The 22166-nt window shown below is 36.1% G+C and overlaps 2 protein-coding genes across 4 annotated transcripts in view; one reads left to right on the forward strand and one right to left on the reverse strand.

Moving 5' to 3' along the window:
- Window positions 1–1219: 1219 nt before the first annotated feature.
- Window positions 1220–6957, forward strand: rrp8 (ribosomal RNA processing 8). Of its 3 annotated transcripts, none has more exons than XM_060887614.1 (8): window positions 1220–1369; window positions 1900–2007; window positions 2279–2552; window positions 2638–3403; window positions 3634–3763; window positions 5792–5898; window positions 6229–6325; window positions 6493–6957. In XM_060887614.1, the coding sequence occupies exons 2-8, from the start codon at window positions 1921–1923 to the stop codon at window positions 6604–6606; spliced, it is 1575 nt and encodes a 524-aa protein (XP_060743597.1). In that variant the 5' UTR covers window positions 1220–1369; window positions 1900–1920; the 3' UTR covers window positions 6607–6957. The 3 variants fall into 3 exon arrangements, with proteins under 3 accessions (XP_060743597.1, XP_060743598.1, XP_060743599.1); XM_060887615.1 differs by lacking the exon at window positions 1220–1369 and adding an exon at window positions 1376–1482; XM_060887616.1 differs by lacking the exon at window positions 1220–1369 and adding an exon at window positions 1413–1531.
- Window positions 6948–22166, reverse strand: part of LOC132858505 (dynein heavy chain domain-containing protein 1) — a 33445-nt gene continuing 18226 nt past the window's right edge. Inside the window, 22 exon segments of the mRNA XM_060888885.1 lie at window positions 6948–7393; window positions 7617–8203; window positions 8303–8452; window positions 9441–9532; window positions 9621–9828; window positions 10622–10747; window positions 12781–12958; window positions 13615–14616; window positions 14755–14933; window positions 15050–15226; window positions 15374–15460; window positions 15561–15978; window positions 17007–17438; window positions 17551–17742; window positions 17881–18030; window positions 18224–18326; window positions 18434–18626; window positions 18791–18999; window positions 19186–20743; window positions 20853–21132; window positions 21572–21764; window positions 21870–21963. Coding sequence (XP_060744868.1) covers window positions 6998–7393; window positions 7617–8203; window positions 8303–8452; window positions 9441–9532; window positions 9621–9828; window positions 10622–10747; window positions 12781–12958; window positions 13615–14616; window positions 14755–14933; window positions 15050–15226; window positions 15374–15460; window positions 15561–15978; window positions 17007–17438; window positions 17551–17742; window positions 17881–18030; window positions 18224–18326; window positions 18434–18626; window positions 18791–18999; window positions 19186–20743; window positions 20853–21132; window positions 21572–21764; window positions 21870–21963 — 7004 coding nt within the window. The 3' untranslated portion in view covers window positions 6948–6997.

Below are 22166 nucleotides of genomic sequence, written 5' to 3' on the forward strand. Positions count from 1 at the left end.
AGGGGAAGGGGTTCAGGCTGCAAGAATGAGATTTATGGTGCAGTTAATTCACCCGTGTGTTCACAAATACTTGGAAGGCACTGATGGCTGTCGGTTTGTAAAATAGGGGTGGCCACAAAACCATAACACCCATACATGATCCTTCCTAAAACTATTGCCACAAAGCTGGAAGCAACAAGTGCATAGGATGTTTTTATTAGCTGTAGCAGTAAGGTTTAACTTCACTGGAACTAAACTTGTTCCCACATTCCGTGTCACTGCATAAGTCAGATATAAGAAGTTATGGTTTGCCAAGGGTGGTGTGAATCCATGCATCCTGCCTCAAGCCTTGACTTCAACCCCACTCAACACGAGAGGCAGAAATCCCTACAGCAAAGTTCCAAAATCTGGTGTAAATCCATATTATTGTCTATAGATTTGGAATTGCGTTGCAACATGGGGCTGTAATAGTCAAGTATCTAAGCAAATGTTACTCACAAAACTGCTGTCTACTTAAAACAACTAACCATAATAAAATAATGTAATATTTAAGTGAGATATTTGAATGTTGAATTTTATGTATTGTTCAAGCAATAGCCAGTGTAAAAGGTATGTCTTATAATCAGACTCCAAGAGATAAATAATCCCAGTAAAAGGCCTCATCATGTGTCAGCTGTAAAAAGTCATGATATTCAAGTAACTTCTACAAGAGTCTAAGCTGAGGATGTGAATTAGGAAACAAACTTTATTATATTTATCGCTGTTGATTTTAACTTAATTTAAAAATTATTTTTTTATTTTGTGTATTAAAAATAAATAGATAAATAACAGAAATTCTGGATTGACTTGTTTACTTTTGTGCAAATTTGATCTTTGAAATCTTACATTATAAAGGACAATGTCACATATCAATGTTTTAGATATAATATTAATATAATTTATAATTTATGCACTTATTAACCTTTAGATAATAATATGTGGAATATTATTTAGACTTTTTTAGTAAATGTGTTTGGTCGCTAAGTATTTATTATATAATGACAACATATCAACTACCAACTAATTTATCCAAATTTTAAATATTATATTTTTATTTAAAACTAAATAAAATAAGTACAAAAAAAAACACTTATATAAAAGATATTAGTTTTACACACGAGTACGAGTTATTTTTAAATGACACAAAATGTGCTGTAATGTCGTAAAATGACCAGAGATCAGGCAGAGTCGTAAAGCATAAGGCGCACGCGTGGACCAAATCGGGCAGGGTACGAATCGGGTAACCACAGTAGGACACTAGTGCGCTAAATGTTACAGTGCACTTGGCCAGAGGAAAATAACCCCTAACCCGGATGTAAACAGTCTCCACGTGTTGTCTCCGTGAAAGAAGGTTGAATGTTGGAGCCTTAGCGGCTGTTATACTTACTATTTTGGGTGAAATCATAACAAGAATAATTCTGTTTATACGGCAGCTCTGATTATATCCGGGATTATTTACTGCGAGTAATTAGATTTAATTGATTAGGTCTCCAACTGTAGCATTTATCACTAGGTGTGTTGGCTTGCTATAAAAGTGCAGTGTTGGATTATTGTTGTGTTTACTATAAAAGTGCAGTGTTGGATTATTGTTGTGTTTACTATAAAAGTGCAGTGTTGGATTATTGTTGTGTTTACTATAAAAGTGCAGTGTTGGATTATTGTTGTGTTTACTATAAAAGTGCAGTGTTGGATTATTGTTGTGTTTACTATAAAAGTGCAGTGTTGGATTATTGTTGTGTTTGTTATAAAAGTGCAGTGTTGGATTATTGTTGTGTTTGCTATAAAAGTGCAGTGTTGGATTATTGTTGTGTTTACTATAAAAGTGCAGTGTTGGATTATTGTTGTGTTTCTGAGATGTTGAGTTTCTGTGTTTGTGTCCAGGGTGCTGGTGTTTTTACTAACATGTTTGCAGAGGAGGACTGGACTGATAACTTGCCCTTTAATGCACAGGGCCACACTGTAGTGAACACTGAGCCTCTTTTGGGGAAGGTAGTGTTTTTTTTTATTATTATTATTATTATTATTATTATTATTATTAGTATATAATGTTAAACGTAACATCTTAAGTGTTTTTATTAATATGTTTTTTGTGCAGCAAAACCTTGTAGCTGAAGCTCTTTAGACTTTGTCCATAATATCACGTCATCCCATAAAGCACTTTTTGATATGTTGTGCTTTGGTTTGACTGTGGTGTGTTTTAATATTATTGTCTCTTCATAAACAAATCTATAATTATTTGTCTTAATTCCCCCTTAAATAGCACAAGACCATCAGCAAGCAATGCCTTAAGCGAACTCTCCAGACCTTAGGCTCAGCCCCAGACTGGGAGTATACAATACCTTCTGTTGGTAGTTTTGATGAAAATGAAGAAGCTCCAATACACATTTTAAAGAAAAAGAAGAAAAGGTGCAAAAAACAGAAGAAAACTTCTGATACAAGAAGTGAAGATGTGGGGAGGGAAACAGACATACTGCAAAAACCTGTGAAGAAGCGACAAGTGAAGCCTAAATTGGACACAGCCACCATCGATAGAAGTAGAATCCAATCAGATTAGACATTGTCAATTTTGTCTTGTTAGCTTTTAATTGCAATGATCTGTTTTGCAATTGTGTTTTTCAGATTCTAAAAAGTTGCATAAAGCAGTAGAAGATTCTGCTGCAAAAAGAATGAGCCGGCAACAGTGGAAGAATAAAATGAAGAGCAAGAGAAATTGCAAGAATAAATTCCTTCTCAATTCAGCTGCACATGCAGATCTTAAATTGGAGGAAAATGTGACGCAGACACAGGTCCGCACAACAGCGGAGAAAATGCAGGATGATGATTCGTCACTTTGGAGAATGGCATCAGTGGAGAAGAACAATAATGTAGTCTTGAATAAAAACGCATATAAAAAAGCCCAGGTTACTACAAAAAAAGTAAACAAAGACGCACATCGATTAACACCTATAAAACCAGTCAGTGATGGGTTAAAGACAGATGAGCATAAGTGTAAAAAACAAAGTCCTGTAAAAGTGGATAAAAAGTCTTGGTTCCAGGCTAAGAAATTGCGTAGCTTGTTAAACATTAATGCCACTGAAAGTGATAAAGCAAGTGAAGCAAATCTTGAACAGAAAAAAGAACCTTTGGAAAAAGAACATTTGGAAAAAGACAGTGAATGTCAAATGGACCGCTCCAGTGCTTTAAGGTCCCGGATGGAGAAGCGGTTAGAGTCAGCCCGGTTCCGCTACATAAATGAGCAGCTTTACACATCAACAAGTGGTGAGGCCAAACGTATGTTTATGCAGGATCCTGATGCCATCAGGATTTACCATAGAGGCTATACTGAACAAGTGAAACACTGGCCTGCAAACCCAGTGGATTCCATCATTTCCTTTATTCGGCAAAGGTGAGAGAAGTTGCTTCATTTTAAAGTCAGTGGTTCTCTGGGGTCTATGAAACAGGCGGGGTCTGTTGTCTAGTTGTGTTGAGAAAAAACTCAATAGTTTCAGTAAATTGGCAAAAAGAATTGTACACTTTTAAATAATGAGCAGAATGTTGTGTTAAACTCGACTCTTGTGCCTTGGGACAAAGTGGTTAAATATCTTCTATTGGTGGTTTTTTGTTTGTAATTTTCAGATCATCTTCTTTGGTAATAGCAGACTTTGGATGTGGAGAATGCAAGATTGCACAGAGTGTGAAGAACAAAGTGCACTGCTTTGATTTGGCTCCCGTTTGCGACCTTGTCACTGTCTGTGATATGGCCAATGTAAGTTTTTTTAAGCAGACATTATTATATCACATAGCAGGCTTTCAGATGCTGAATTTCATCTGTCACTATCATCTATGTCATTATATTAGCTTTATGTCAATGACATGCTTATAGAATGTATTCAAAAACATAAAGCTATGGATTTACCTCCACTTTCTAAAACCCTTACTAGTGATTAGGGGTTGCATCGGCTATTTGACTGATGCATTCACTAGTAACATGTAAATTAAGTAGTTAAAGTTGAATAATTGACATTTGTTTAACAATACAAATGTTAACGGACTGACAGTATTATCCTGACATGTAAACACGTATGATTCATGTAGTGTAATTTTAAGTATGATGGTAGCTTTTAAGTATAAATATTTGTATAAAAAAATCATCCATGGTAAGATTTCTGCAATTGTCTTGTTTTTTAAGTCACTGATGAGTAAATTAATCATGTATTGAAATAAAAATATCCTTTGCAAGTCATTTTCTGATGAAAAAACTCCCTAAGGTCTGTAGCCATTGAATCTAGATATGTCCTTGTCAGGTGTTTGCTCAGAAGTTTCCACTCTAATACAGCTCTATTTCATAAATGTCAGAAACTCACAAGCTTGAAAAGTGCAATAAAAATAAGGCACCAATAAAAAGTAACTTCCCGTAGCAAACGAGACCTTTCATGTTTAAAGTTCTAGTTAAAATGTTTTTGGTATTCTGAACAAATCATGAGCACGGTCAGTGAATCAGTAAATCTGAAAGAGAATAAACCACATTTACTATAGAGGTCTGAACTCAAGAAAATCAAGGCAAGTGATCAGGTCTCTTGTTGTAACCCTGTAGCCTGTAGGCCCAGAGATAAGAGTTTTTTTTTTTTTACTTTTGAGTAGGCACATCATTATTATGTTATTTGTGAGCCCTTTATTGTGCTAGTCCAAAATCTCTGATCAGCCATAAAATTAAAACAACTAACAGATCAAGAGAGCAAGTTCTTGATGTCTAGATGACTGGGTCAAAGCACCACTAAAACATCAGGTCTGTGTGGTAAGTATCTACAAAAACTTGGGCAAGGAAGTCCAGCGAACCAACAACAGGGTAATTGGTGTTTAATGCTTATTGATATGCATTGGGAAATGAAACTGGTACAGTTTATCTGGTACAATCCAATAGAATAACTACTGTAGCACAAATTGCTGAAAAAATTAAAGCTTAAGGTTAAGATAGAATGGTGTCACCTACAATGTGCAGTGTGATGCTCTGGGCAATGTTCTGCTGAGAAACCTTGATTCCTGGCATTCATGTCGATGTTACTTGGACATGTACCACCTACCTAAACATTGCTGCAGACCATGTACTCCCCTCATGGCAAGAGTATTTCCTAATAGCAGTGACTTTTTTAAGCAGGGTAATGCTGCTTGAAACACTGCAAAAAGTGTTATGAAATTTTTGGAGAAAAAAAATAAGAGCGTTCAAGGTGTTGTGTTGACTTGGCCTCCAAATTCCTCAGATCTCAATTCATGGGAGGTCCTGGACAAACAAGTCTGCTCCATGTTGTCCCCAGCTCAAAACTTGCTGGACTTAAAGGTTCTAGCAACTTTGTTCCAGATACCACAACACACCATCTGAGGTCTTGCAGAGAAGGAGGGCTATTTTGGCAGCACAAGTGGGACCAACACAATATTAGGCAGGAGGTTTTAATATGATGGCTGATCATTGTATATGGTGCTTTGCAGTCCCCAATTTTAGTTATAACTTATAACAATGAAAATAATGGGCTGTATTGTTTTGACCAATCAATAATCAAGCCATTTAGAGCTACAAATGTCATAAAGCCATGTCAGCCTTTGTGGACAATGTAAAATTATTTGGCTGCCAATTTTGCATAAGTGTATTTTAAGGTCTCCGGCTATGCAGAAAGTTATTCCTGTATCACTACCTAATGCAGTGTTTTGTTCTTTTTGGTATTCTAATTAATGGGGTTCCAGAGGATGGTTTAATTGATCTGGTCATGTGCTTATGTTTGTTGGTTTTGTATCTGTACAGGTGCCACTTGGTGACTCCACAGTTGACATTGCAGTCTTTTGTCTCTCACTTATGGGGACCAACCTTGCAGACTTTTTGGCTGAGGCAAACAGAGTTCTGGTGATGGGGTAATTTGTGCTTTGATGCCTTTTAAAATGAAAACTTCCCTGACCTTCATTTCTGTAGTTATTAATTCTGACACTGGCACATCATTTAGAATCATTCAGTTACAACTACAAATCTAAAGGAAATAAAATTAGATAAGATGTGATAAGACCTTTATTACATTTATTATTCCTCTCTCAAAAGATAAAATACAAAAAACATGAAATGTAAGAATGTTTTGGTTTGAGTGAGGTCATCAAGTGCTGGGGCCTCACTGACCTTTGTAGTGCTTTCCCTGATTTCTTTTAGAACAAAGAGACATGTATAAATTAAACCTATTTAATTTGTTGTAGCGGCGTCCTCAAAGTTGCAGAGGTTTCCAGCAGGTTTGATAATATACGCCAGTTCATAGGAGAGTTGTCTCATCTGGGCTTTAAGGTGGTCAGTAAGGTAAGATGATGATAAAAGCACACATTTCAAAACACGTACATAATAGTAGCAATGAAATATGGCGTATACAAACATCTGAAATCACTTAGTTCATGCACTTGTAATAAACACATGCATCTTTATTTGTATCTTTGTGTTGTATTTCTATTGTTATTTTCTCTATCTAGGACACGGAAAACAGCCACTTCTACTCCTTTGAGTTTCTGAAGACACACAGTGTTTCAAAAGATGTAAAGAAAATAAAGCTTGAACTCAAGCCTTGTTTGTACAAGAAACGGTAGTTGCATTGATAATAGCACTGCAGGGACCGTAAAACAAAAGGCAGGGGTAGCAATATATAACACATTGTGCTAATATGTTAAAGAGCATTGTTCCTTGTTCCTTGTTGTCAAGTTGAGAATTTGGAGAATCAAGACTGCAAACTGTATGTGTACCGTTACCCATGAATTAGTGAGTTTTATAAATTCATTTACTTCATAATTTGTAAGGATTTACTGTAAAAGTTATCTAAATATGTAATAACTAGTTATATAATAAGTGATTATATAAATTTAGCTTTAAAGTTAAACTACTCAAATTTCATATTAAAATGTCATTCACAAAAATCATTAAATCTTTTGATTTAAAAAGGTTGTTGTTGAGTCTTTTAAATGTATCTCAGTATTATAATCATCACCTAAATACATTTTTTTGGAGTGCACTGACTAATTTAACTCGTCTTATCTTGCAAAGTACTGGATCTAATTTTGTCATAAGTGGAACATAAGTGACAATGTTGTCCGCTGAGAGGTTCCATTCTCCATATTTACTCTGCATGTCCAGATATAGAGGACAGTTGTAGAGAGGCATTGCGCAGGCATTAGAAGGTGAACTGTGAGATGAGTAGCTGAGGTTGGATTTCCTTACTTTAGCTCTGACCCAGAGAAGAGGAAAAGGACAAGGATTAGGTGACAAAGTGTCCTGCAGAGCCCCAGGTTGCGTATCCCATGATGCTCCATGTAGCACCAAGCCGGAAAGACGGATCCCATTTGAGAGCTTAAATGCTGGAGATGCTACATTGCCTAGGACCTGAAGAGGTAGACAAGCTTTATGGTGGATATAAAAGGAAACAAGTCTATACATAGAAATCCATACAGTGGATTTACATTAATCTTTTTAATTAATTTTTAATCTAATTAATTTTTTTGTGTGTAATTGTGAAAAAACGTGTGATATGTCACATATTGCTATAACCAGTGCTCAAAAGTGCTTTAGTCTTGGTTAATACTAATTTTAAGATCTTGTAATATACCTGAAAATGCAAGGTAACTTGGCTGATATCACACTGTTTGATGTAGACAGTCTCTCTGATCAAAGCAGCCAGAATGCCACGAGGGTTAGCAAAGGCAGATAAAGAGTAGACAGGAGGAGAACCACTGCATTCGTCCATCTGATACATTTCAAGCAAGTTTGCTCGAGTCTCCAACACTGAAATAATGGATGAGATATTTGGAGAAGCAGAAATGTCCTGACACAGTGATGAGACAGTCTCTGTAAGATTCTCCCACTCTGTCTGGAGGAAAGCATGCATGGGGCCCAGCGAAACTATTCCCTCACCAACACCTCTGCTCTTCTTTGTCCACTCAAAATGGGTCTGTAATTTCTGTAGTCTTTCTTGAGCCTTTTGGTAGTCTTTGAGCTCTGGAAAGTGCTTGAGCATGTCATCACAATGTCTGGCAGCTGCAAAACTGTCAGACTGAAGAAGTAGGACTCTGAGTGTGTGACTTCTTATTTTCACTATATCATTTTTCATCTCTGCACTGAATCCTAGAAGCAGGGTATCATTGGTATTTACTGTGGTTTCAATGCAGTGCTGTACAGCTTTCAGAATGTCCTCATCTAAAAATAAAGAATGAGAAAGTAAGTCAAGGGTTTTTTCTCCCTAAATGAAATTATGTTGTTTCTATTTCTGCAGGATGTTTAAATGTAATTACATACCAAAATGTCCTTTCATGCTGATCATTTCTGAAAGAATGTGTGGGCCACTACCCAAAGTAGATGGTGGGGGTTGTAGACAAACTCTACACACTGATTTCACCGCCTCCAAATCAGCTGAGTCTGACACGTGACCGCCATATATCAAGTATGCTGTAGACAAATTAGCACTGTAAACCAGGGTAGGATATTTATACAGATGAGTAACAAATGAAAGGAATCCCTAAAGTGTCTTAATATTTTAGGCCCACAACCGCCAGAACAGCTTTCTTGTGCCATGGCATCAATTCTACAAGTCTCTGTAACTGTACTAGATGGATGAAGCACCATTTTGTTTTCAAAGGATGTTCTAATATTTTGCTATCGAACATGGCAGGCTAAAATCTCCTATAGGTATTCAGCTGGTTTGAGATCATGTTTTCATCAGGTGTAGATTGTGATCATACAGTTAAAATAAAGAGTTGTCTATTATCCAGTTTCTGCTGCCATGGAATTACCAATGTGACTTCCAAAATGTGGCGACCAAAAGTTTAAAGATGCCATACTTTACGATTTTACATCATTTTCATAGTCATCTAAATGCTCAGTGATCTGTGGATAGTAATATTCTCATCCTGGAAGAGATCTCTCCCATCAAGATAGAAATGTTTCAGTGCAGGATAAAGGCAATCAGTCAGAATAATTTTGTGTAGATTTTTAGTGACCCTTCTATGTAACGGACACAGGGAAGCGAAAAACGCCTCCTGCAGCATAAAAAGCCTCAATTTTTTTCCTTTCAATCAATAATACAGCAGTTCAACAAAATCAAATTTTAAAATGTTTATATATTAGGAACTGATGGCTTAAATAGAGGACTGCTTTATTAACAGAAAATAGCGCACATCACCTTTCACTTTATTTCTATATTTCCTATATCTGATTATTTCTGGTATAAAAATCTGGTCTCTCATAGACAAAATGTTGATATTAAGTTAGAAGATGGAATGTGCTACCTCACATTTTCCCCATGGCAGCCTGCTTCTGCTTTACATCCACCTTTATATACTGTACATTGTTCATTTACATAAGAATTTGTTGATCAATTGTAGAAGAAACCTTATTAAATTGCTATTTTAATAAGATAAAGTAAAAGCAGTAATACCAGCAACATATTCCAGTGCTCCAACGGGGTCATGGCACAGTTTGGCAAGGCGGGCATGAGCTTCAGTCAGAGCAAGAAGGTCTTCATACGACCTGGGGAAAGGAACAGAACAAAACTTTCACTAACCTTATTTATTTATGCATCATATATTTCCATTTTTATAGCATTTATGAACTTCACCATTTATATATGCTCCCATGTCCCAGATGCTTCACTTTTTGTCTTTGCATTAAAACAGAATGAAGGACAGCAGCTTGAAGAATAGGATCCACCATATTCATAGCAGGATGAACTGTGGAGGTAACTTGTCTAAATGAGGAGCACAGCTCATCCTTCAGGTCCCACTGAGAGTCAAACACCAAATGCATGGCAGACATCCTAATAAAAGCTGCAGTGGAAGTCAATTTATAAACAGAACAACAATGTTTGGTCACTTGCTGCCATTGGTAGTTTGATTAAAATGTTACATCTGGATCTAGGTATTTATGGTCTATTCTAATTTCATTTGAACTTAGCCCAAAATACAGTGGGCTGGATATTCAGTTTAGTAAACAAATAACACAATTGACACAATCTGTTGATTTATTTATTTACCTGTCCACACTTTTCCTTTTATTTAGAGCTCCTTTATGTTTAAGTAATTAAAGCTGATCATCAGTCTGCACACAATAACTGATAGTTTTGGGTTTTTGGGTAACTGATAGATTTGGGTTTTTGTTTTGCAAATCAAAAACCCAAATCTTTCAATTATATCATTTTGCATACCTGCGCACAATAGTGGAGATGTGAAGGCTATCAAAAGCTCAATTAAACTATTAGGGTTGACTGATCTCATTGAAATCTCATTGATAATAAAAATTATTTTAATAATACAGTTGTTCTGGATAAGAGTGTATGATGCTATAAAGGTTAATAATACAGTGACAAATACACACATGCTCCCAAACACACGATATGGCCATAATTTTAAAGACGCTTGACCATAACACCTATTTGTGGTTCTTCCCTAAATTGTTGCCACTCAATTGTATTAGTTTGACTAATATACTAACTAAGAGACTCAATTGTCTTAGTTGTCAATTGTTTATTGGATTGTAATCTGTGAGTTCTTAAATGGTATAATCATAACATACTACAGAGAACAAAATGTATTCCGTGGAAAATAATCAAATATAACAAACCTGGAATAGAAAGTGGAGCACTGCCTTTCGTTATAAGCCACAGTCGAAATTGAGGATGTACTTGATTTCCTGCACCTTCTCCAATTGGATTAAGCCCTGCATCTGCCTCCTTATTCATCCAGTGCCCTCAGGTTTACAAAAGAAAAATAGTAAAACATAAGTTTTGAGACTCTGAAGTAATTTACTGTTAGCACCACACTGATTTTTGTTTCAGCTTTTAGCTTCTGGCTAATTATTTTCATGAATGTTTTTCATAAATTCAGATTCTTAATCTTCTTCTGTTCCAACAAAACCCAGTCCAAGTATCAGGAATAGTTTATGTGCTGAATCTAACCTGTAATAGGGCAGGTTAAGTAGAATTAATGCTGACCAAATCTGAAGTATTTAATAAGCAGAAAGAAAGGAAAAACAATTTTTAGATCAGATGATTTTTTTTTATGTGAAATTTGTATGTTTTTTTTTTTAGATCATTCATCTGCAATGCTGTACCTCACTTACATGCTAGCTACAGTTATAAGAAAAAGAAAGTACACCCTACAGATCTATGTTTTTATTTATCAGGGATTAAATATCAAGGCTACTTTTATAAACAAACAAATAAGCCGTGTGAAAAGAAAAAGACACAGATTTCATGATGTCATTTTTTTCTACAAAAGGAAAACCAACATTCTGATACCAGGTGGGAAAAATAAAGTATAATATAATTTGAATCACATTTATCAACAATAAATTAAAGTATAAATGTTTTGTTTATGCACTTGATCAGTATCTAACTAATACAATTCTTCAATTCACTGATGTTTGAGGGCATTTGGCGGAGATGCGGCTTGGACTTTGACTTGGCCATTCCCACACCTTGATCATTTTTCTTCTTTAGCTATTAAGACGTTAATTTGCTGGTGTGTTTGGGATTATTGTGCTGTCACATAAACCAATTTCAGCTCAGCTTAAGTGGAATGCCTCACATTTGACTCAAGTGAATACTGGTATAAAGTGGAGTTCATTGTTGTCTCAGTGACTGCACGTTTTTTCAAAACGTGGTGGAAAAATGAGCCCAAATCTTCACCATTCCACCACTATGCTTGATAGATAGTAAGAGATGGTACAGTTTGGCTTTTAGCTACATTCCCTTCAAGGAAAACCATACTTGTTTAGTCTTTTTCAGAATGCGCTGTCATGAACATAAATATTTAATGAGCTTACAAAGGCCTGTAGGCCACATAATGCAGCTCTTGGGTTTTTCTTTATATCGCTGGCCATTAAACAGTCTGACCATGGACTAAATTTTCTGGGATGCCTACTCCTGGGAAGACTAGCAAGTACCTTTTGGAAATGGAATTATAAGCTGTTCTAGACTGATGAGCAACAACACTGGCTTCTCAGAGGTCATAGCTAATCCCCTGCGTTTTAGCATTACTGTGTATGGACATAAATCTGAGTATGAACATACATCTGAGTGCTCCAGAACACACAACTAGATCTTAACTAAATGATTGTGGAAGTATGAATGGTTTATTTCCCACCTGGTTTCTAAATGTCAGTTTTCTTGTTGGGAAAAATTACTACATATTGAAATCTGTTGTGTTTTTTGTTGTCACCTGAGGTTATTATTATTTTTATAGAAAGACCACACAAATGTTATTATTTTTTAAATAAATATTATATTTAAATAAATATTATTTAATAAATAAAAATATTAAAGTAGAGGAGGGTGTACTTTATTTGCCGCAATTATTGATACTTTGTTATTGTCCATCTGTGTCCTCGCACTGGGTCTCCTGTTCTATCATTAAATTATTTTCCACACTTTGTCATTTTCCTTTAAGTGTCCATTTATTGTCATTTGTATTGGAGTGATATTTTTAGTTTAAATTACATAATCATTAATTTTGTTGTGCCAATTACAAAAAACCTTAAATCGTTGAATGCTTCCTTTTACTTCAAGCCAAAATGTAAATTGTTGTGGAAACAACAACTACTACTATGCTCAATGTTGATGTACAAATGATTGAACATTGTAAGATTCATGAGATTGATAGGAAATACAAATCACAAGAAATGCTATAAAATAATAGCTGTAGTCCATTAGCCCAATGATCAAGGCTAAGCAGTGAGAATTAAGCCGTAGCTGAAGACTGAGTAAAGAGAATTGCACTTACCTTTTCCCGGGCAGGATATTAACTGTCTTAGCTGAGTAATGACTCTGGGGTCCCAATGATCAAGCAGGTGACAGTTATCCAAAACCAGCCAACAGCCAGTCTGAACAGCTGTATTAAGTGATGAAAGAAGATCATCTCTTTGGAATTTAGACCCAAATGTAAGTACAACCACCTTCACCTATTGAGAATCATGACAAAGTTATAAATCATCACATATTCTTAAAACATAAAGAAGATTCCATGAAATTTAGAAGGTTAAATGCACTTCATAAGTCATAAAAAGGTAGTGGACAAAATAACAGAAACCTGTAACAATATCTTAATATCATAGGTATGATAGGGAGTAGAGCTATCATACATGGATTGGCATGTGCCATTGCTGTGGATATCTATTTTACAGTCTGTGCTCAAGCACTTACCACAAACAAGAACAATGTTTAAATCTGCCAGAAGGCTATGTACGTCAATTGAATTAATTGGGGCATTCATCAAAACAATGCTGAATAATGTTAGAAGAATTCCCACGATAATTAAAAGTCTTAAAGTGTTATTTTTTGTTCTTACAAAAAAGGACAAATGGGAGCTTTTCCATGAAACTTTGTGAAGTTCATAATATACTTTATAATGGAGCCATAAATGTACTCATTTAATTTTTTTGCTCATTTTGTTACCTGTATACACTGACATAACTTTTCAGACTATTGCACTTGAAACTTTAAATTATACCTATTTTAGACAATCAAGGTAATCAAGGAAAATCAAGGTAATTTTCTTATTTTCTTTCTGTTATCTTTTCAGTTCCTTTTATTATAATGAATTATACATTTTTTTTACCATCTTCATCTCTGCAGAGTGTTTTATCCAGTGCAGAGGATGGATACTTCCTGGCCCATTTTCTAATTGATTTGACATAGTTACAATTACAGGACTTTTGTTTCTGGACAAAAGGTTTGAGAGTGCCTCTGGAGAACTGGTAGGAGAACATCCTGCTACAGCTGATTGTATATTCTGTCCTTGCTGACATGCAGAGAGATCATCCACCACTGCTGCAAGCCATTGTGGGCAGAATGTCTTCCAAAGAATAGCACGCTGCAATGTTGTCAATTGAGAGTATGACTGGCATGGAACTGGTCCAACCACGGTGGCTGAAGGAAATTGAAAATACTCCTGCCATTGCCTGGATGAATTCTTCAAAGAGGAGATCAAGCCATGGAAGGGTGAGATTTTCTCTAGGAGACCTAAATCAGCTTTGGTATGGGTTGGTATCCAGCTTGGAAGCAAAGTAGCAGAATGTTTAGCTGATGTAGAATATTCTGCTGATTCGATGTCACTGAATCCTCTGAGAAAGACGGCACATTCAATCTCAGAGCAGCCCTCTGTGTGCATGAAGAATGCAACGGAAAAAAACAACCTCAGTAATTCTGCATGGTTCTGGAACAAATATGGTCCATAGTGAGCAAATAAGTGGGACACTATCCTGTGTGAAATGTCTGATATGACAACACCCTTCCCCATCTCTGCACTGCATGGAACATCTAGCCAACCTTTTGGGGCTAGAGATTCCCGCAAAGCAATCAAGAAGTTGCAGAGGGGAAAAAAGTAAAAGGGATATAGGCGTCCAACATCCTGGAGTGCATTGTAAAGAGCTGTTGCCAGTGCTGTTATGCAGTGAAAGTCATTCATTACTGCTTTGCAACCATCCATTTCAGTGGACAGCTCTTCAATCTGTGCTTGAAGTCTCAGTGAGGATTTCTTATGCAGTTGCACATATGGAAGGAATTCAGGATCTTGCAGTAGTGGGGTGGAAGACTGCAGTATGTAATCTACCAAAGACACCTAAAATATTGTACAGGCACAGTATAAGTGGAATTCTACATTTGACATTTAAATGTAAAAACTTTTATTGAAATTAAAATTTAAATAAAATTAAATTTTTTTGTTAACTTTTTAAAATATTATTGTTTATTTCTTTACCTCTTCTGCATGAAGTTTATCCTGAAGCACTTGTTTATCTCGCTGAAACTGGCAATGCTTCAACCAAAGTTCTGAACACTTAGAATGTATTAAGTCACTTAAAATAATATGCTGGACTTCTGATGTGCTTATAGATAGGTCTATAACTTTCACCTTTGCCAATATTAAGGGGTGGATCTCTAACAAAAAAAACAGAAAATGGAAATGGAAGTTAATGACATAATTACATAACCACTGTTTCAATACAAATCAATATAATTCACTTTTGTTACAATCAATTAAGTTAAAATCCTACCATCCAACAGAACTTTTGCTGGAAGAGAGGTGCTAAGGAACAGACAAAATTCCGGGTGAAGTTCTGTGACTGGATGGAATGCATCAAATATGTGATTTCCACCTGGCCGGTCTAAGATACTGAGGAAGTCTTCCCTTGGCACAGCAAGCTCAATTTCAGTAACCAAAACTTTCAAACCTGTTTAAGTGCAGCAATATTTTCATTATTGCATTATTTCATTATTGTTTCAGTTTTATTTCAGTTTTTATAATCAGTTTTACCATATTTTGGGGGAAAATTGTGCTAAATTAAACTATACTAAATAGACTGAAATAACTTGCCAACCTTTCTTTGCACCATCACTGATTTTGTGAATAAATTCTGGGTCATCTGCAGAGACTATGCGCTCAAACTCTTCATCTTGTTGTGATCCTCGAGCATTTACTGGGAACTGGTTTGAATATTCTAAAAAATGAAATCACAACTTAATATGTAACAATATTAAAGTGAATACATAAAAAGAGCTACTCACCAGTCAGTCCTGTAAGGGAACTGCGCTCTTTATGTTGCTGTGTGTCTGTAAGCAAACCCCATTTGTGAGCCCACAGAGGTTTATGTCCCCACAGCAACAGTTTTAAGACATGACTGGGAGACACCGTTTGAATGAGATGTTGATCCCTCCCAAGAGCTTGTGACAGAGCCCTGTGAAGCTCCATAGCCACAGGAATATTTGCAAAGTTGTCATTCTCAGGAGAAAGAAACTGTGGTTCATCAATCAAAGATGCTCTTACATCTTCTGGACTAATGGTAATCTTGCCTGTAAGACACATTTTGTGCCACTTTTTTAGTAATTCCAGTCGAATTTCAGGACCAAATGGACCCAAATAGGTTAGTACAGCAGCTAGTAACAATGCATCTCCTGGAATGGTGTGCTTGTTCATTTCAGTTTCCTGCAGAAATCAAACAGATTAATACAATGGGTAATTAACTTGTAGTACGCTCCAAGAGTATTGTAATACTGCTGTTCCAAAAATATCAGGACAATTAATTAACGTAAATAACACTTAATATTTGTTTGCAAATAACTCCATCAAGTAGGCAACCCACTGACATCACCAAATTGTTCTCGTTTTCTGTTGTTTTGTTGTAGCTCCTTTCAGCTGTTGTTTGTTTTGAGGAGGTGAAATCCATGTTATATTGGATTAAGGTGCTATATTGTGTTGACAGTGTGTTTTGGGTTATTGTCTTGCAGCATGAGGAAGTTCCTCCTAATTAGTCTGAACATCATCAATAAAGAGCAAATCAGGACACTACCTCCAACATGCACAGTTCATACTGATGACTGGTTTATATCTTATGTTACAGACTTTATATTTCTGCTCTTGAAGTCTTCTTAGAATGGTGGATTCTGATACCCTCAACCCTGCCCTGTGGAAGTTGTCAGTGATGTCATTGTCTGTTGCTGTCTTTGCTGTTATTTTCCTTGACTGACCTGTTAATTGTCTGTTGCTCAGTGTACCAGTGTTATAAAATTTTTTTTCAGGATATTCCAAATTGTTGTACTGGCTATAAACCATACTCTGATTGCAATGTTTCTGATAGATTCTCTATATATAGATTCTATATATAGAATCTCTCTCTCTCTCTCTCTCTCTCTCTCTCTCTCTCTCTCTCTCTCTATATATATATATATATATATATATATATATATATATATATATATATATACATATATATATATATATATATATGTATAAGTGTATAACAGTCAATCAGTCAATTAAATACCTGGGCAACAAGGAACATAAATTACAAAATTTCTGATCACTTAATTATGGGTTGGTTCAAATAAACAATGCCAAGTTCTGAAATGTTTAATACAACTAGATATAAATACAAAGTTTTTTTACAAAACTTTCATAGTGGAATGTGTTTTATTACATGAAATAAATAAGTAAGATCGACTATGTTTATTTACCTTTTTAGCCATGTTCCATTTCTCAATGTAATCGCTTATTTGTTTAATAGAGACAGCAGCCTCTTTTTCTTGGATTTCAACCTTTTGGACCTGGGCTGAAAGCGCCTTTAAATTGTTTCTGACAAACTGCTGTTGCTTCTCAATAACCTCTAGTCTTTCTTGTGCAGCTTCTTCCTGCAGCCGTGCCACCTGCAGCCGTGCACGGATTTCAGCCATGCAATTATTTAAATGCTTCTTGTGAGCTTCCTGTGGAGCCATACAGCGCTTAACACAGGCATACTGGTACACTGCACGTACCCAGCTGCACAAAGATTCACAAGCCTGGCTTACATCACAGACTAAATCTGTCTGGAAGTTTGGTGCCTGTACAATTTGTCCCAACTCTTCAAACAACTCATTGCTCAACTTTGAGTGGTCAAAAAATTGCAGTTCCTGATGAAGCAAGAAGGTAAATGAGAAATTAGCTTTTTAATACTGAAATTTAAGTTTCTTTTCTATACATTTTATTAGTAAATAACTAATAACAATGTAAGTAATTAACAACCTGTAAGAAATTAGGCTGCCCCAATAGTTGCCTGCCACTTTGCCAATTGCATGGGTAATTAAACAACCTGCAAATAGCATTCATCAGTATGACCACTCCATCAGGAGGATTTCTGTAGCGTCTGACTTCATCCAGGTCTGACTGATTTAAAGAAAGCAGAGCCTTAAGAGCTGCCTGATACAGTGGTGTCACCTAAAAGAAATGCAAGGTACGTAGTTGCCATCAACAAACAAACAAACAAACAAACAAACAAACAAACAAACAAACAAACAAGCAAACATTTTGAAAAAAATACCAAATGCATGCTAAATTAAAAAACACTAGCCTAACCTCTTTGAGGGCATTTTGATTTTGCTTTTCAGCTATATCTAACTGTCCTTGTAGATAAGAGAGACAGTTCTCTTCCAATAAACACTGCTGATGAGTCTGTTTACAGACTGCACGCTCAGTGTCCATGACCATCTGCAACTGGCTTAACTCCTGCAACAAAAATGACAGTTGTACAAGCCAGGTTTACATGAACAAGTCACATAGTTAAAGGGAAAATGCCCTTAGATTCAAATACAGTTTAAATCAAATGAAGAACAGATTCACCTGAGGTATTCTAATAGCTATAAGTATTTGTATTCATAATTCATCATATTTTAATATTATATCATAGAGATGGTTTTACCGTTTGAGCCTCTTGAAATTTGACTTTGAGTCTGAAAGCTTCTTGGCTGTAATTCTGGGCTGTGAAAGTCAGCTCATTTAAATGGTCCAGAGCTGTTGCCAGCCTGTGGGGTAAGACAGAGAAAAAAATATGGCCATTTCAAAAGTGTTAGTTATCTATCACAAAAGCACATGATGTAGAAATATTTGTATACAAATCATCAGTGCTCACTTGTTGGCATGTGATCTAAGTTGTTCATTAAGGTGGTCACAAAGGTGGCGGAAGTTTTCTATCAGTTCAATATATGTCTGTGGGCTGAATAGCTGGATATACATTGTATTGAGGAATGTTGAGGCATATTTTGTAGCAGACTGGTGAATTGCAGCCATTGCCTGAGCAATACTGGCCACCAAGTTATTGTCATCTAAAGACAAAAAATGAATAAAAGCACCTTTATTGTCAATGTACAAAGAGATTTAGCCTGCACTTGCCCCATCAAGTTACAAAAGTATTAAACCCAACTTTAAAGACACTAATAATATTTAGAATGATCTCTTGATTAAAGTTTTTCCACTCTAAATTACTTACCTACACTATCCTTTAGATGAACAGAGGCAATTTCAACTAAAGCCTTAGTGCTCCAAGGATGGTATACTTCCACACAACAACAGAGCGTTAAAGCCTTAGTAATTTGACGTGCAATTACAGACGACTGTTCAGTTTCTGTTTCGTAAGTGTGCTGAGTGAGAGGCAGTAGCAAAAACACATGAATATGTCTTTGTTTACTCCTGAGATACCTGCATCAGAGGTGCAAACATATACAACAAAAATTAAGAAACTGGAGCTGAGGAAACTTCTGTAAATTACATTCTCATTAATTATACTAATTGGTAATAGTATATGATACATTACCACAGTTCTCTTAAAGAAGCATAATACATTTTTTAAAAGCATATATTTAACATACATATTTTATAATGTACCTTTTATTGACCTGGCCAATCCTTTGATCTGATGAATTCTTGACCACAGCACTGATGTGTGGTCTCTCTTCCTTCAGTTCTTCATCAACATGATGCCAAGTTTCCATGATCAACAGTAGTTCATCCCTGGTAGCTTGACTAGTATTTTCATGAACCATAAAAACGACATGTTCCCCATGCATGTCAATCTGACAGCGAGCATCTTTTAACAGCTCTTTTAGTTTGACCTCATTTCCACAATGGACTTCAATTAGTTGGTATCCTGTCAAATAAGCTGCTAGGCGTAATGTTGTCTTTCGCCCTGTTTTCTTGGCAGCTCCAAACAGAATCCCATGTCCATTAGGTATAAGCAAGGCACGCAGGATATGAATAAGCTGTTGTACTCTTTTATGGTACACAGCAAATTTAGCATATTTGCAGTAATTTTCTGTTGCTTCTTTGCTTTTTACAATGTTAGTCAGCTGTTTTATCAACACATTCAGGTCTCTCTCCTGGTACACTACGTTGTGGTTTAACTGGTTCTTTGCTTTATAGACGTAGACTTTGCTAAATTCTGGGCTGAAAACCACATCATGGATAGAAGAACTAATTTCATGCAGTAGCTGCTGAAGCCAAATAGAGATGGTATGAGTTTTTCCATATGCTGCTATACAAGTAGAGCTGCTTAGCTCCTCAGAGCACTCTGATTCAGTCATTTTTAGTTTCAGTTTCATCTGATCCTTAGTCAGTACAACCTTGGGAGGTGTAGCAGATACTTTTCTGGATGCAATACATTCAACATTATCTTGCTGCATAGTCATATTTTTATGCTGGTTTATATCAGCAATAGCCACGCTTTTAAATTGACATCCAAGGTCAGGCATTTCTCCAAAGATTTGGGATTCAAGTACCAACTTACTACCAAAATTCTTTTCAGATGCTTGTGAAAGAAACGAAACCAGTTCTTGGCTTTCTTCATTTGAGGATAGACGATCACCAAAGGTGCGCATACACTCATGCATCCACAAACGGGCAATACTGAGTATGTTTCTTGCTGGATCAAAGGCCAGCATGGAAGATGAAGACAGATTTTTAACACTGAAGCTAGGCTTTCTTTGGTTAAAGTATTGGCTTGTGGTCTTAGGATGATATAGGAACATTCCTTGAAATACTTTTTGAAGGTCATATAATGAAAAAACAATGTGGGGAGAGTGCACAGAAGAGGATAAATGTTCACACACAGCAAGATACACATCAAAGGTTGCAGCAACAATACAGTGTGCCATATCTTCAATTCTTGGCATGGATGAAAAATTTCTCAGCCACTGCTGTAATTGTGATGAATGGATAGAATAAAGAATATCTGCAGTTATTTCAGGAAGTACCAAGATAGCAAACAGTCTAAATAGCCGTGGGGAAATCTGACTGAAGCCACTTTTGTGTGTTCCATGGGTCCTGCAAGTGCCCAGATAACTAACTGCTCCTGAGCTAATCAGCTTAAAGTGATAGCCATCTGAAGTCTGCACTCTGTCTCTTGATATGCACTCCCGCAAGGTTTCCAATGTTGCTGATGGTTTACCTTTTGTATATTCAGTCAAACAGAAGAAACATTAATCTACATAGAAGCAAAAAGTACGATGAAAAAGGAATAAATGGTTCCAAATAAAGAATAATTTTAAAGTATATACCAAAAGCTGGTTCATGTAAGTCATCAATAAACAGAAGTGATCTCTGATGCCACATGATGGGATCCGTTGAGTCTAGTGATGTTTTTCGACCTCTAATCCTCTCATGTATATTGCGTAAATCAGCAGAGCATAGACGTGGACTTGCTGGTACATGCAGATGTGGTCTTTCTTGCAATAAAGTCTTGCACAGTATTGTTTTGCCTGACCCTGCTTCTCCTACTAGCAATGCTGGATAATGAGCTTTTAATAGACAGTCCAGGAGATATGCATACTTTTTATACTGTGTTGAGAGAGATTAAGATGTGGTTACTATTTAATATTTTTAAATTCAATTTTTTTATATTTATTAAACATTTAATAAACATCTAGTGACATGGATTTAATTTCATGGTGCTAAGAGGTCTATGATTAAATCTTATTTTAGAGTCAGTCTAAATGAAAATGATACTGGGGTTAGGAATAATCAGGCAATAACAATGAAAAATAAAATCGAATGTTTTTACTTGACACGTGGTGAGTCTTACAAAAATAATAAGCTACAGTATAACCAGTATTGAAGCCTCACCAACTCGTTAAACTCTTGTTAAATCACAGAATAATGGATATTTGGGGAACTTTTTCTTGTGGTTTACATCCCCCTTATTATCTGAAGGTAGGAAGTGAATGACCATTAAGCAATAAAAGAATAAGGATGCAGTATGGTGTAGAAATAGACAAACCTGGGGCACAGATGTGCAGGAATGTCGTGGGCCCATGGTCTTGGTGAAACTGCTCATGCAAGTAGCACCTTCCAACATTTCATCACCGAGGTTAAAGAAATGCTCAAATACTGAGCCTTTGACTGGTACTTCAATTTTGTAGCGGCATTTAAACAAGGCTTCCCGTGCAAAAATATCAAACTGTGGCCAGTGTCTAAAATCAAGAGAGTAACAAAACATTTTAAGCAGAACAAAATAGATGTCCATTCAATTTTTTTTTATTTTTTTATTTTTTTATAAATGATCATTTTGAGCATACCTAGGATGCAGCTGCCCACCAAAACCCCAAATATAAGCAATCACAAAGAGGTTTCTTGCATGCAGCTCTGTGGACAGTAGCTTGAGGGAATTGTCTAGCAGGGGAAACAAATGAACAATTAAAATAAAAACAACATACATCAGCAGGCAAGTCAGTAGATTTAAGATTGGGGTCTGGCACCTGATTAATGCTTTTTTTTTTTTTTTTTTGCACAGCATAGAGAGAAATAGAAACTCTACCCCTGGCAGCTAACAACGTTCCTTTAGCTATGGAAAAAAACAATCTACTGTCAGAATG

The sequence above is a fragment of the Tachysurus vachellii genome, chromosome 15, assembly GCF_030014155.1.
Source record: "Tachysurus vachellii isolate PV-2020 chromosome 15, HZAU_Pvac_v1, whole genome shotgun sequence".
Classification (NCBI taxonomy): Eukaryota; Metazoa; Chordata; class Actinopteri; order Siluriformes; family Bagridae; genus Tachysurus; species Tachysurus vachellii.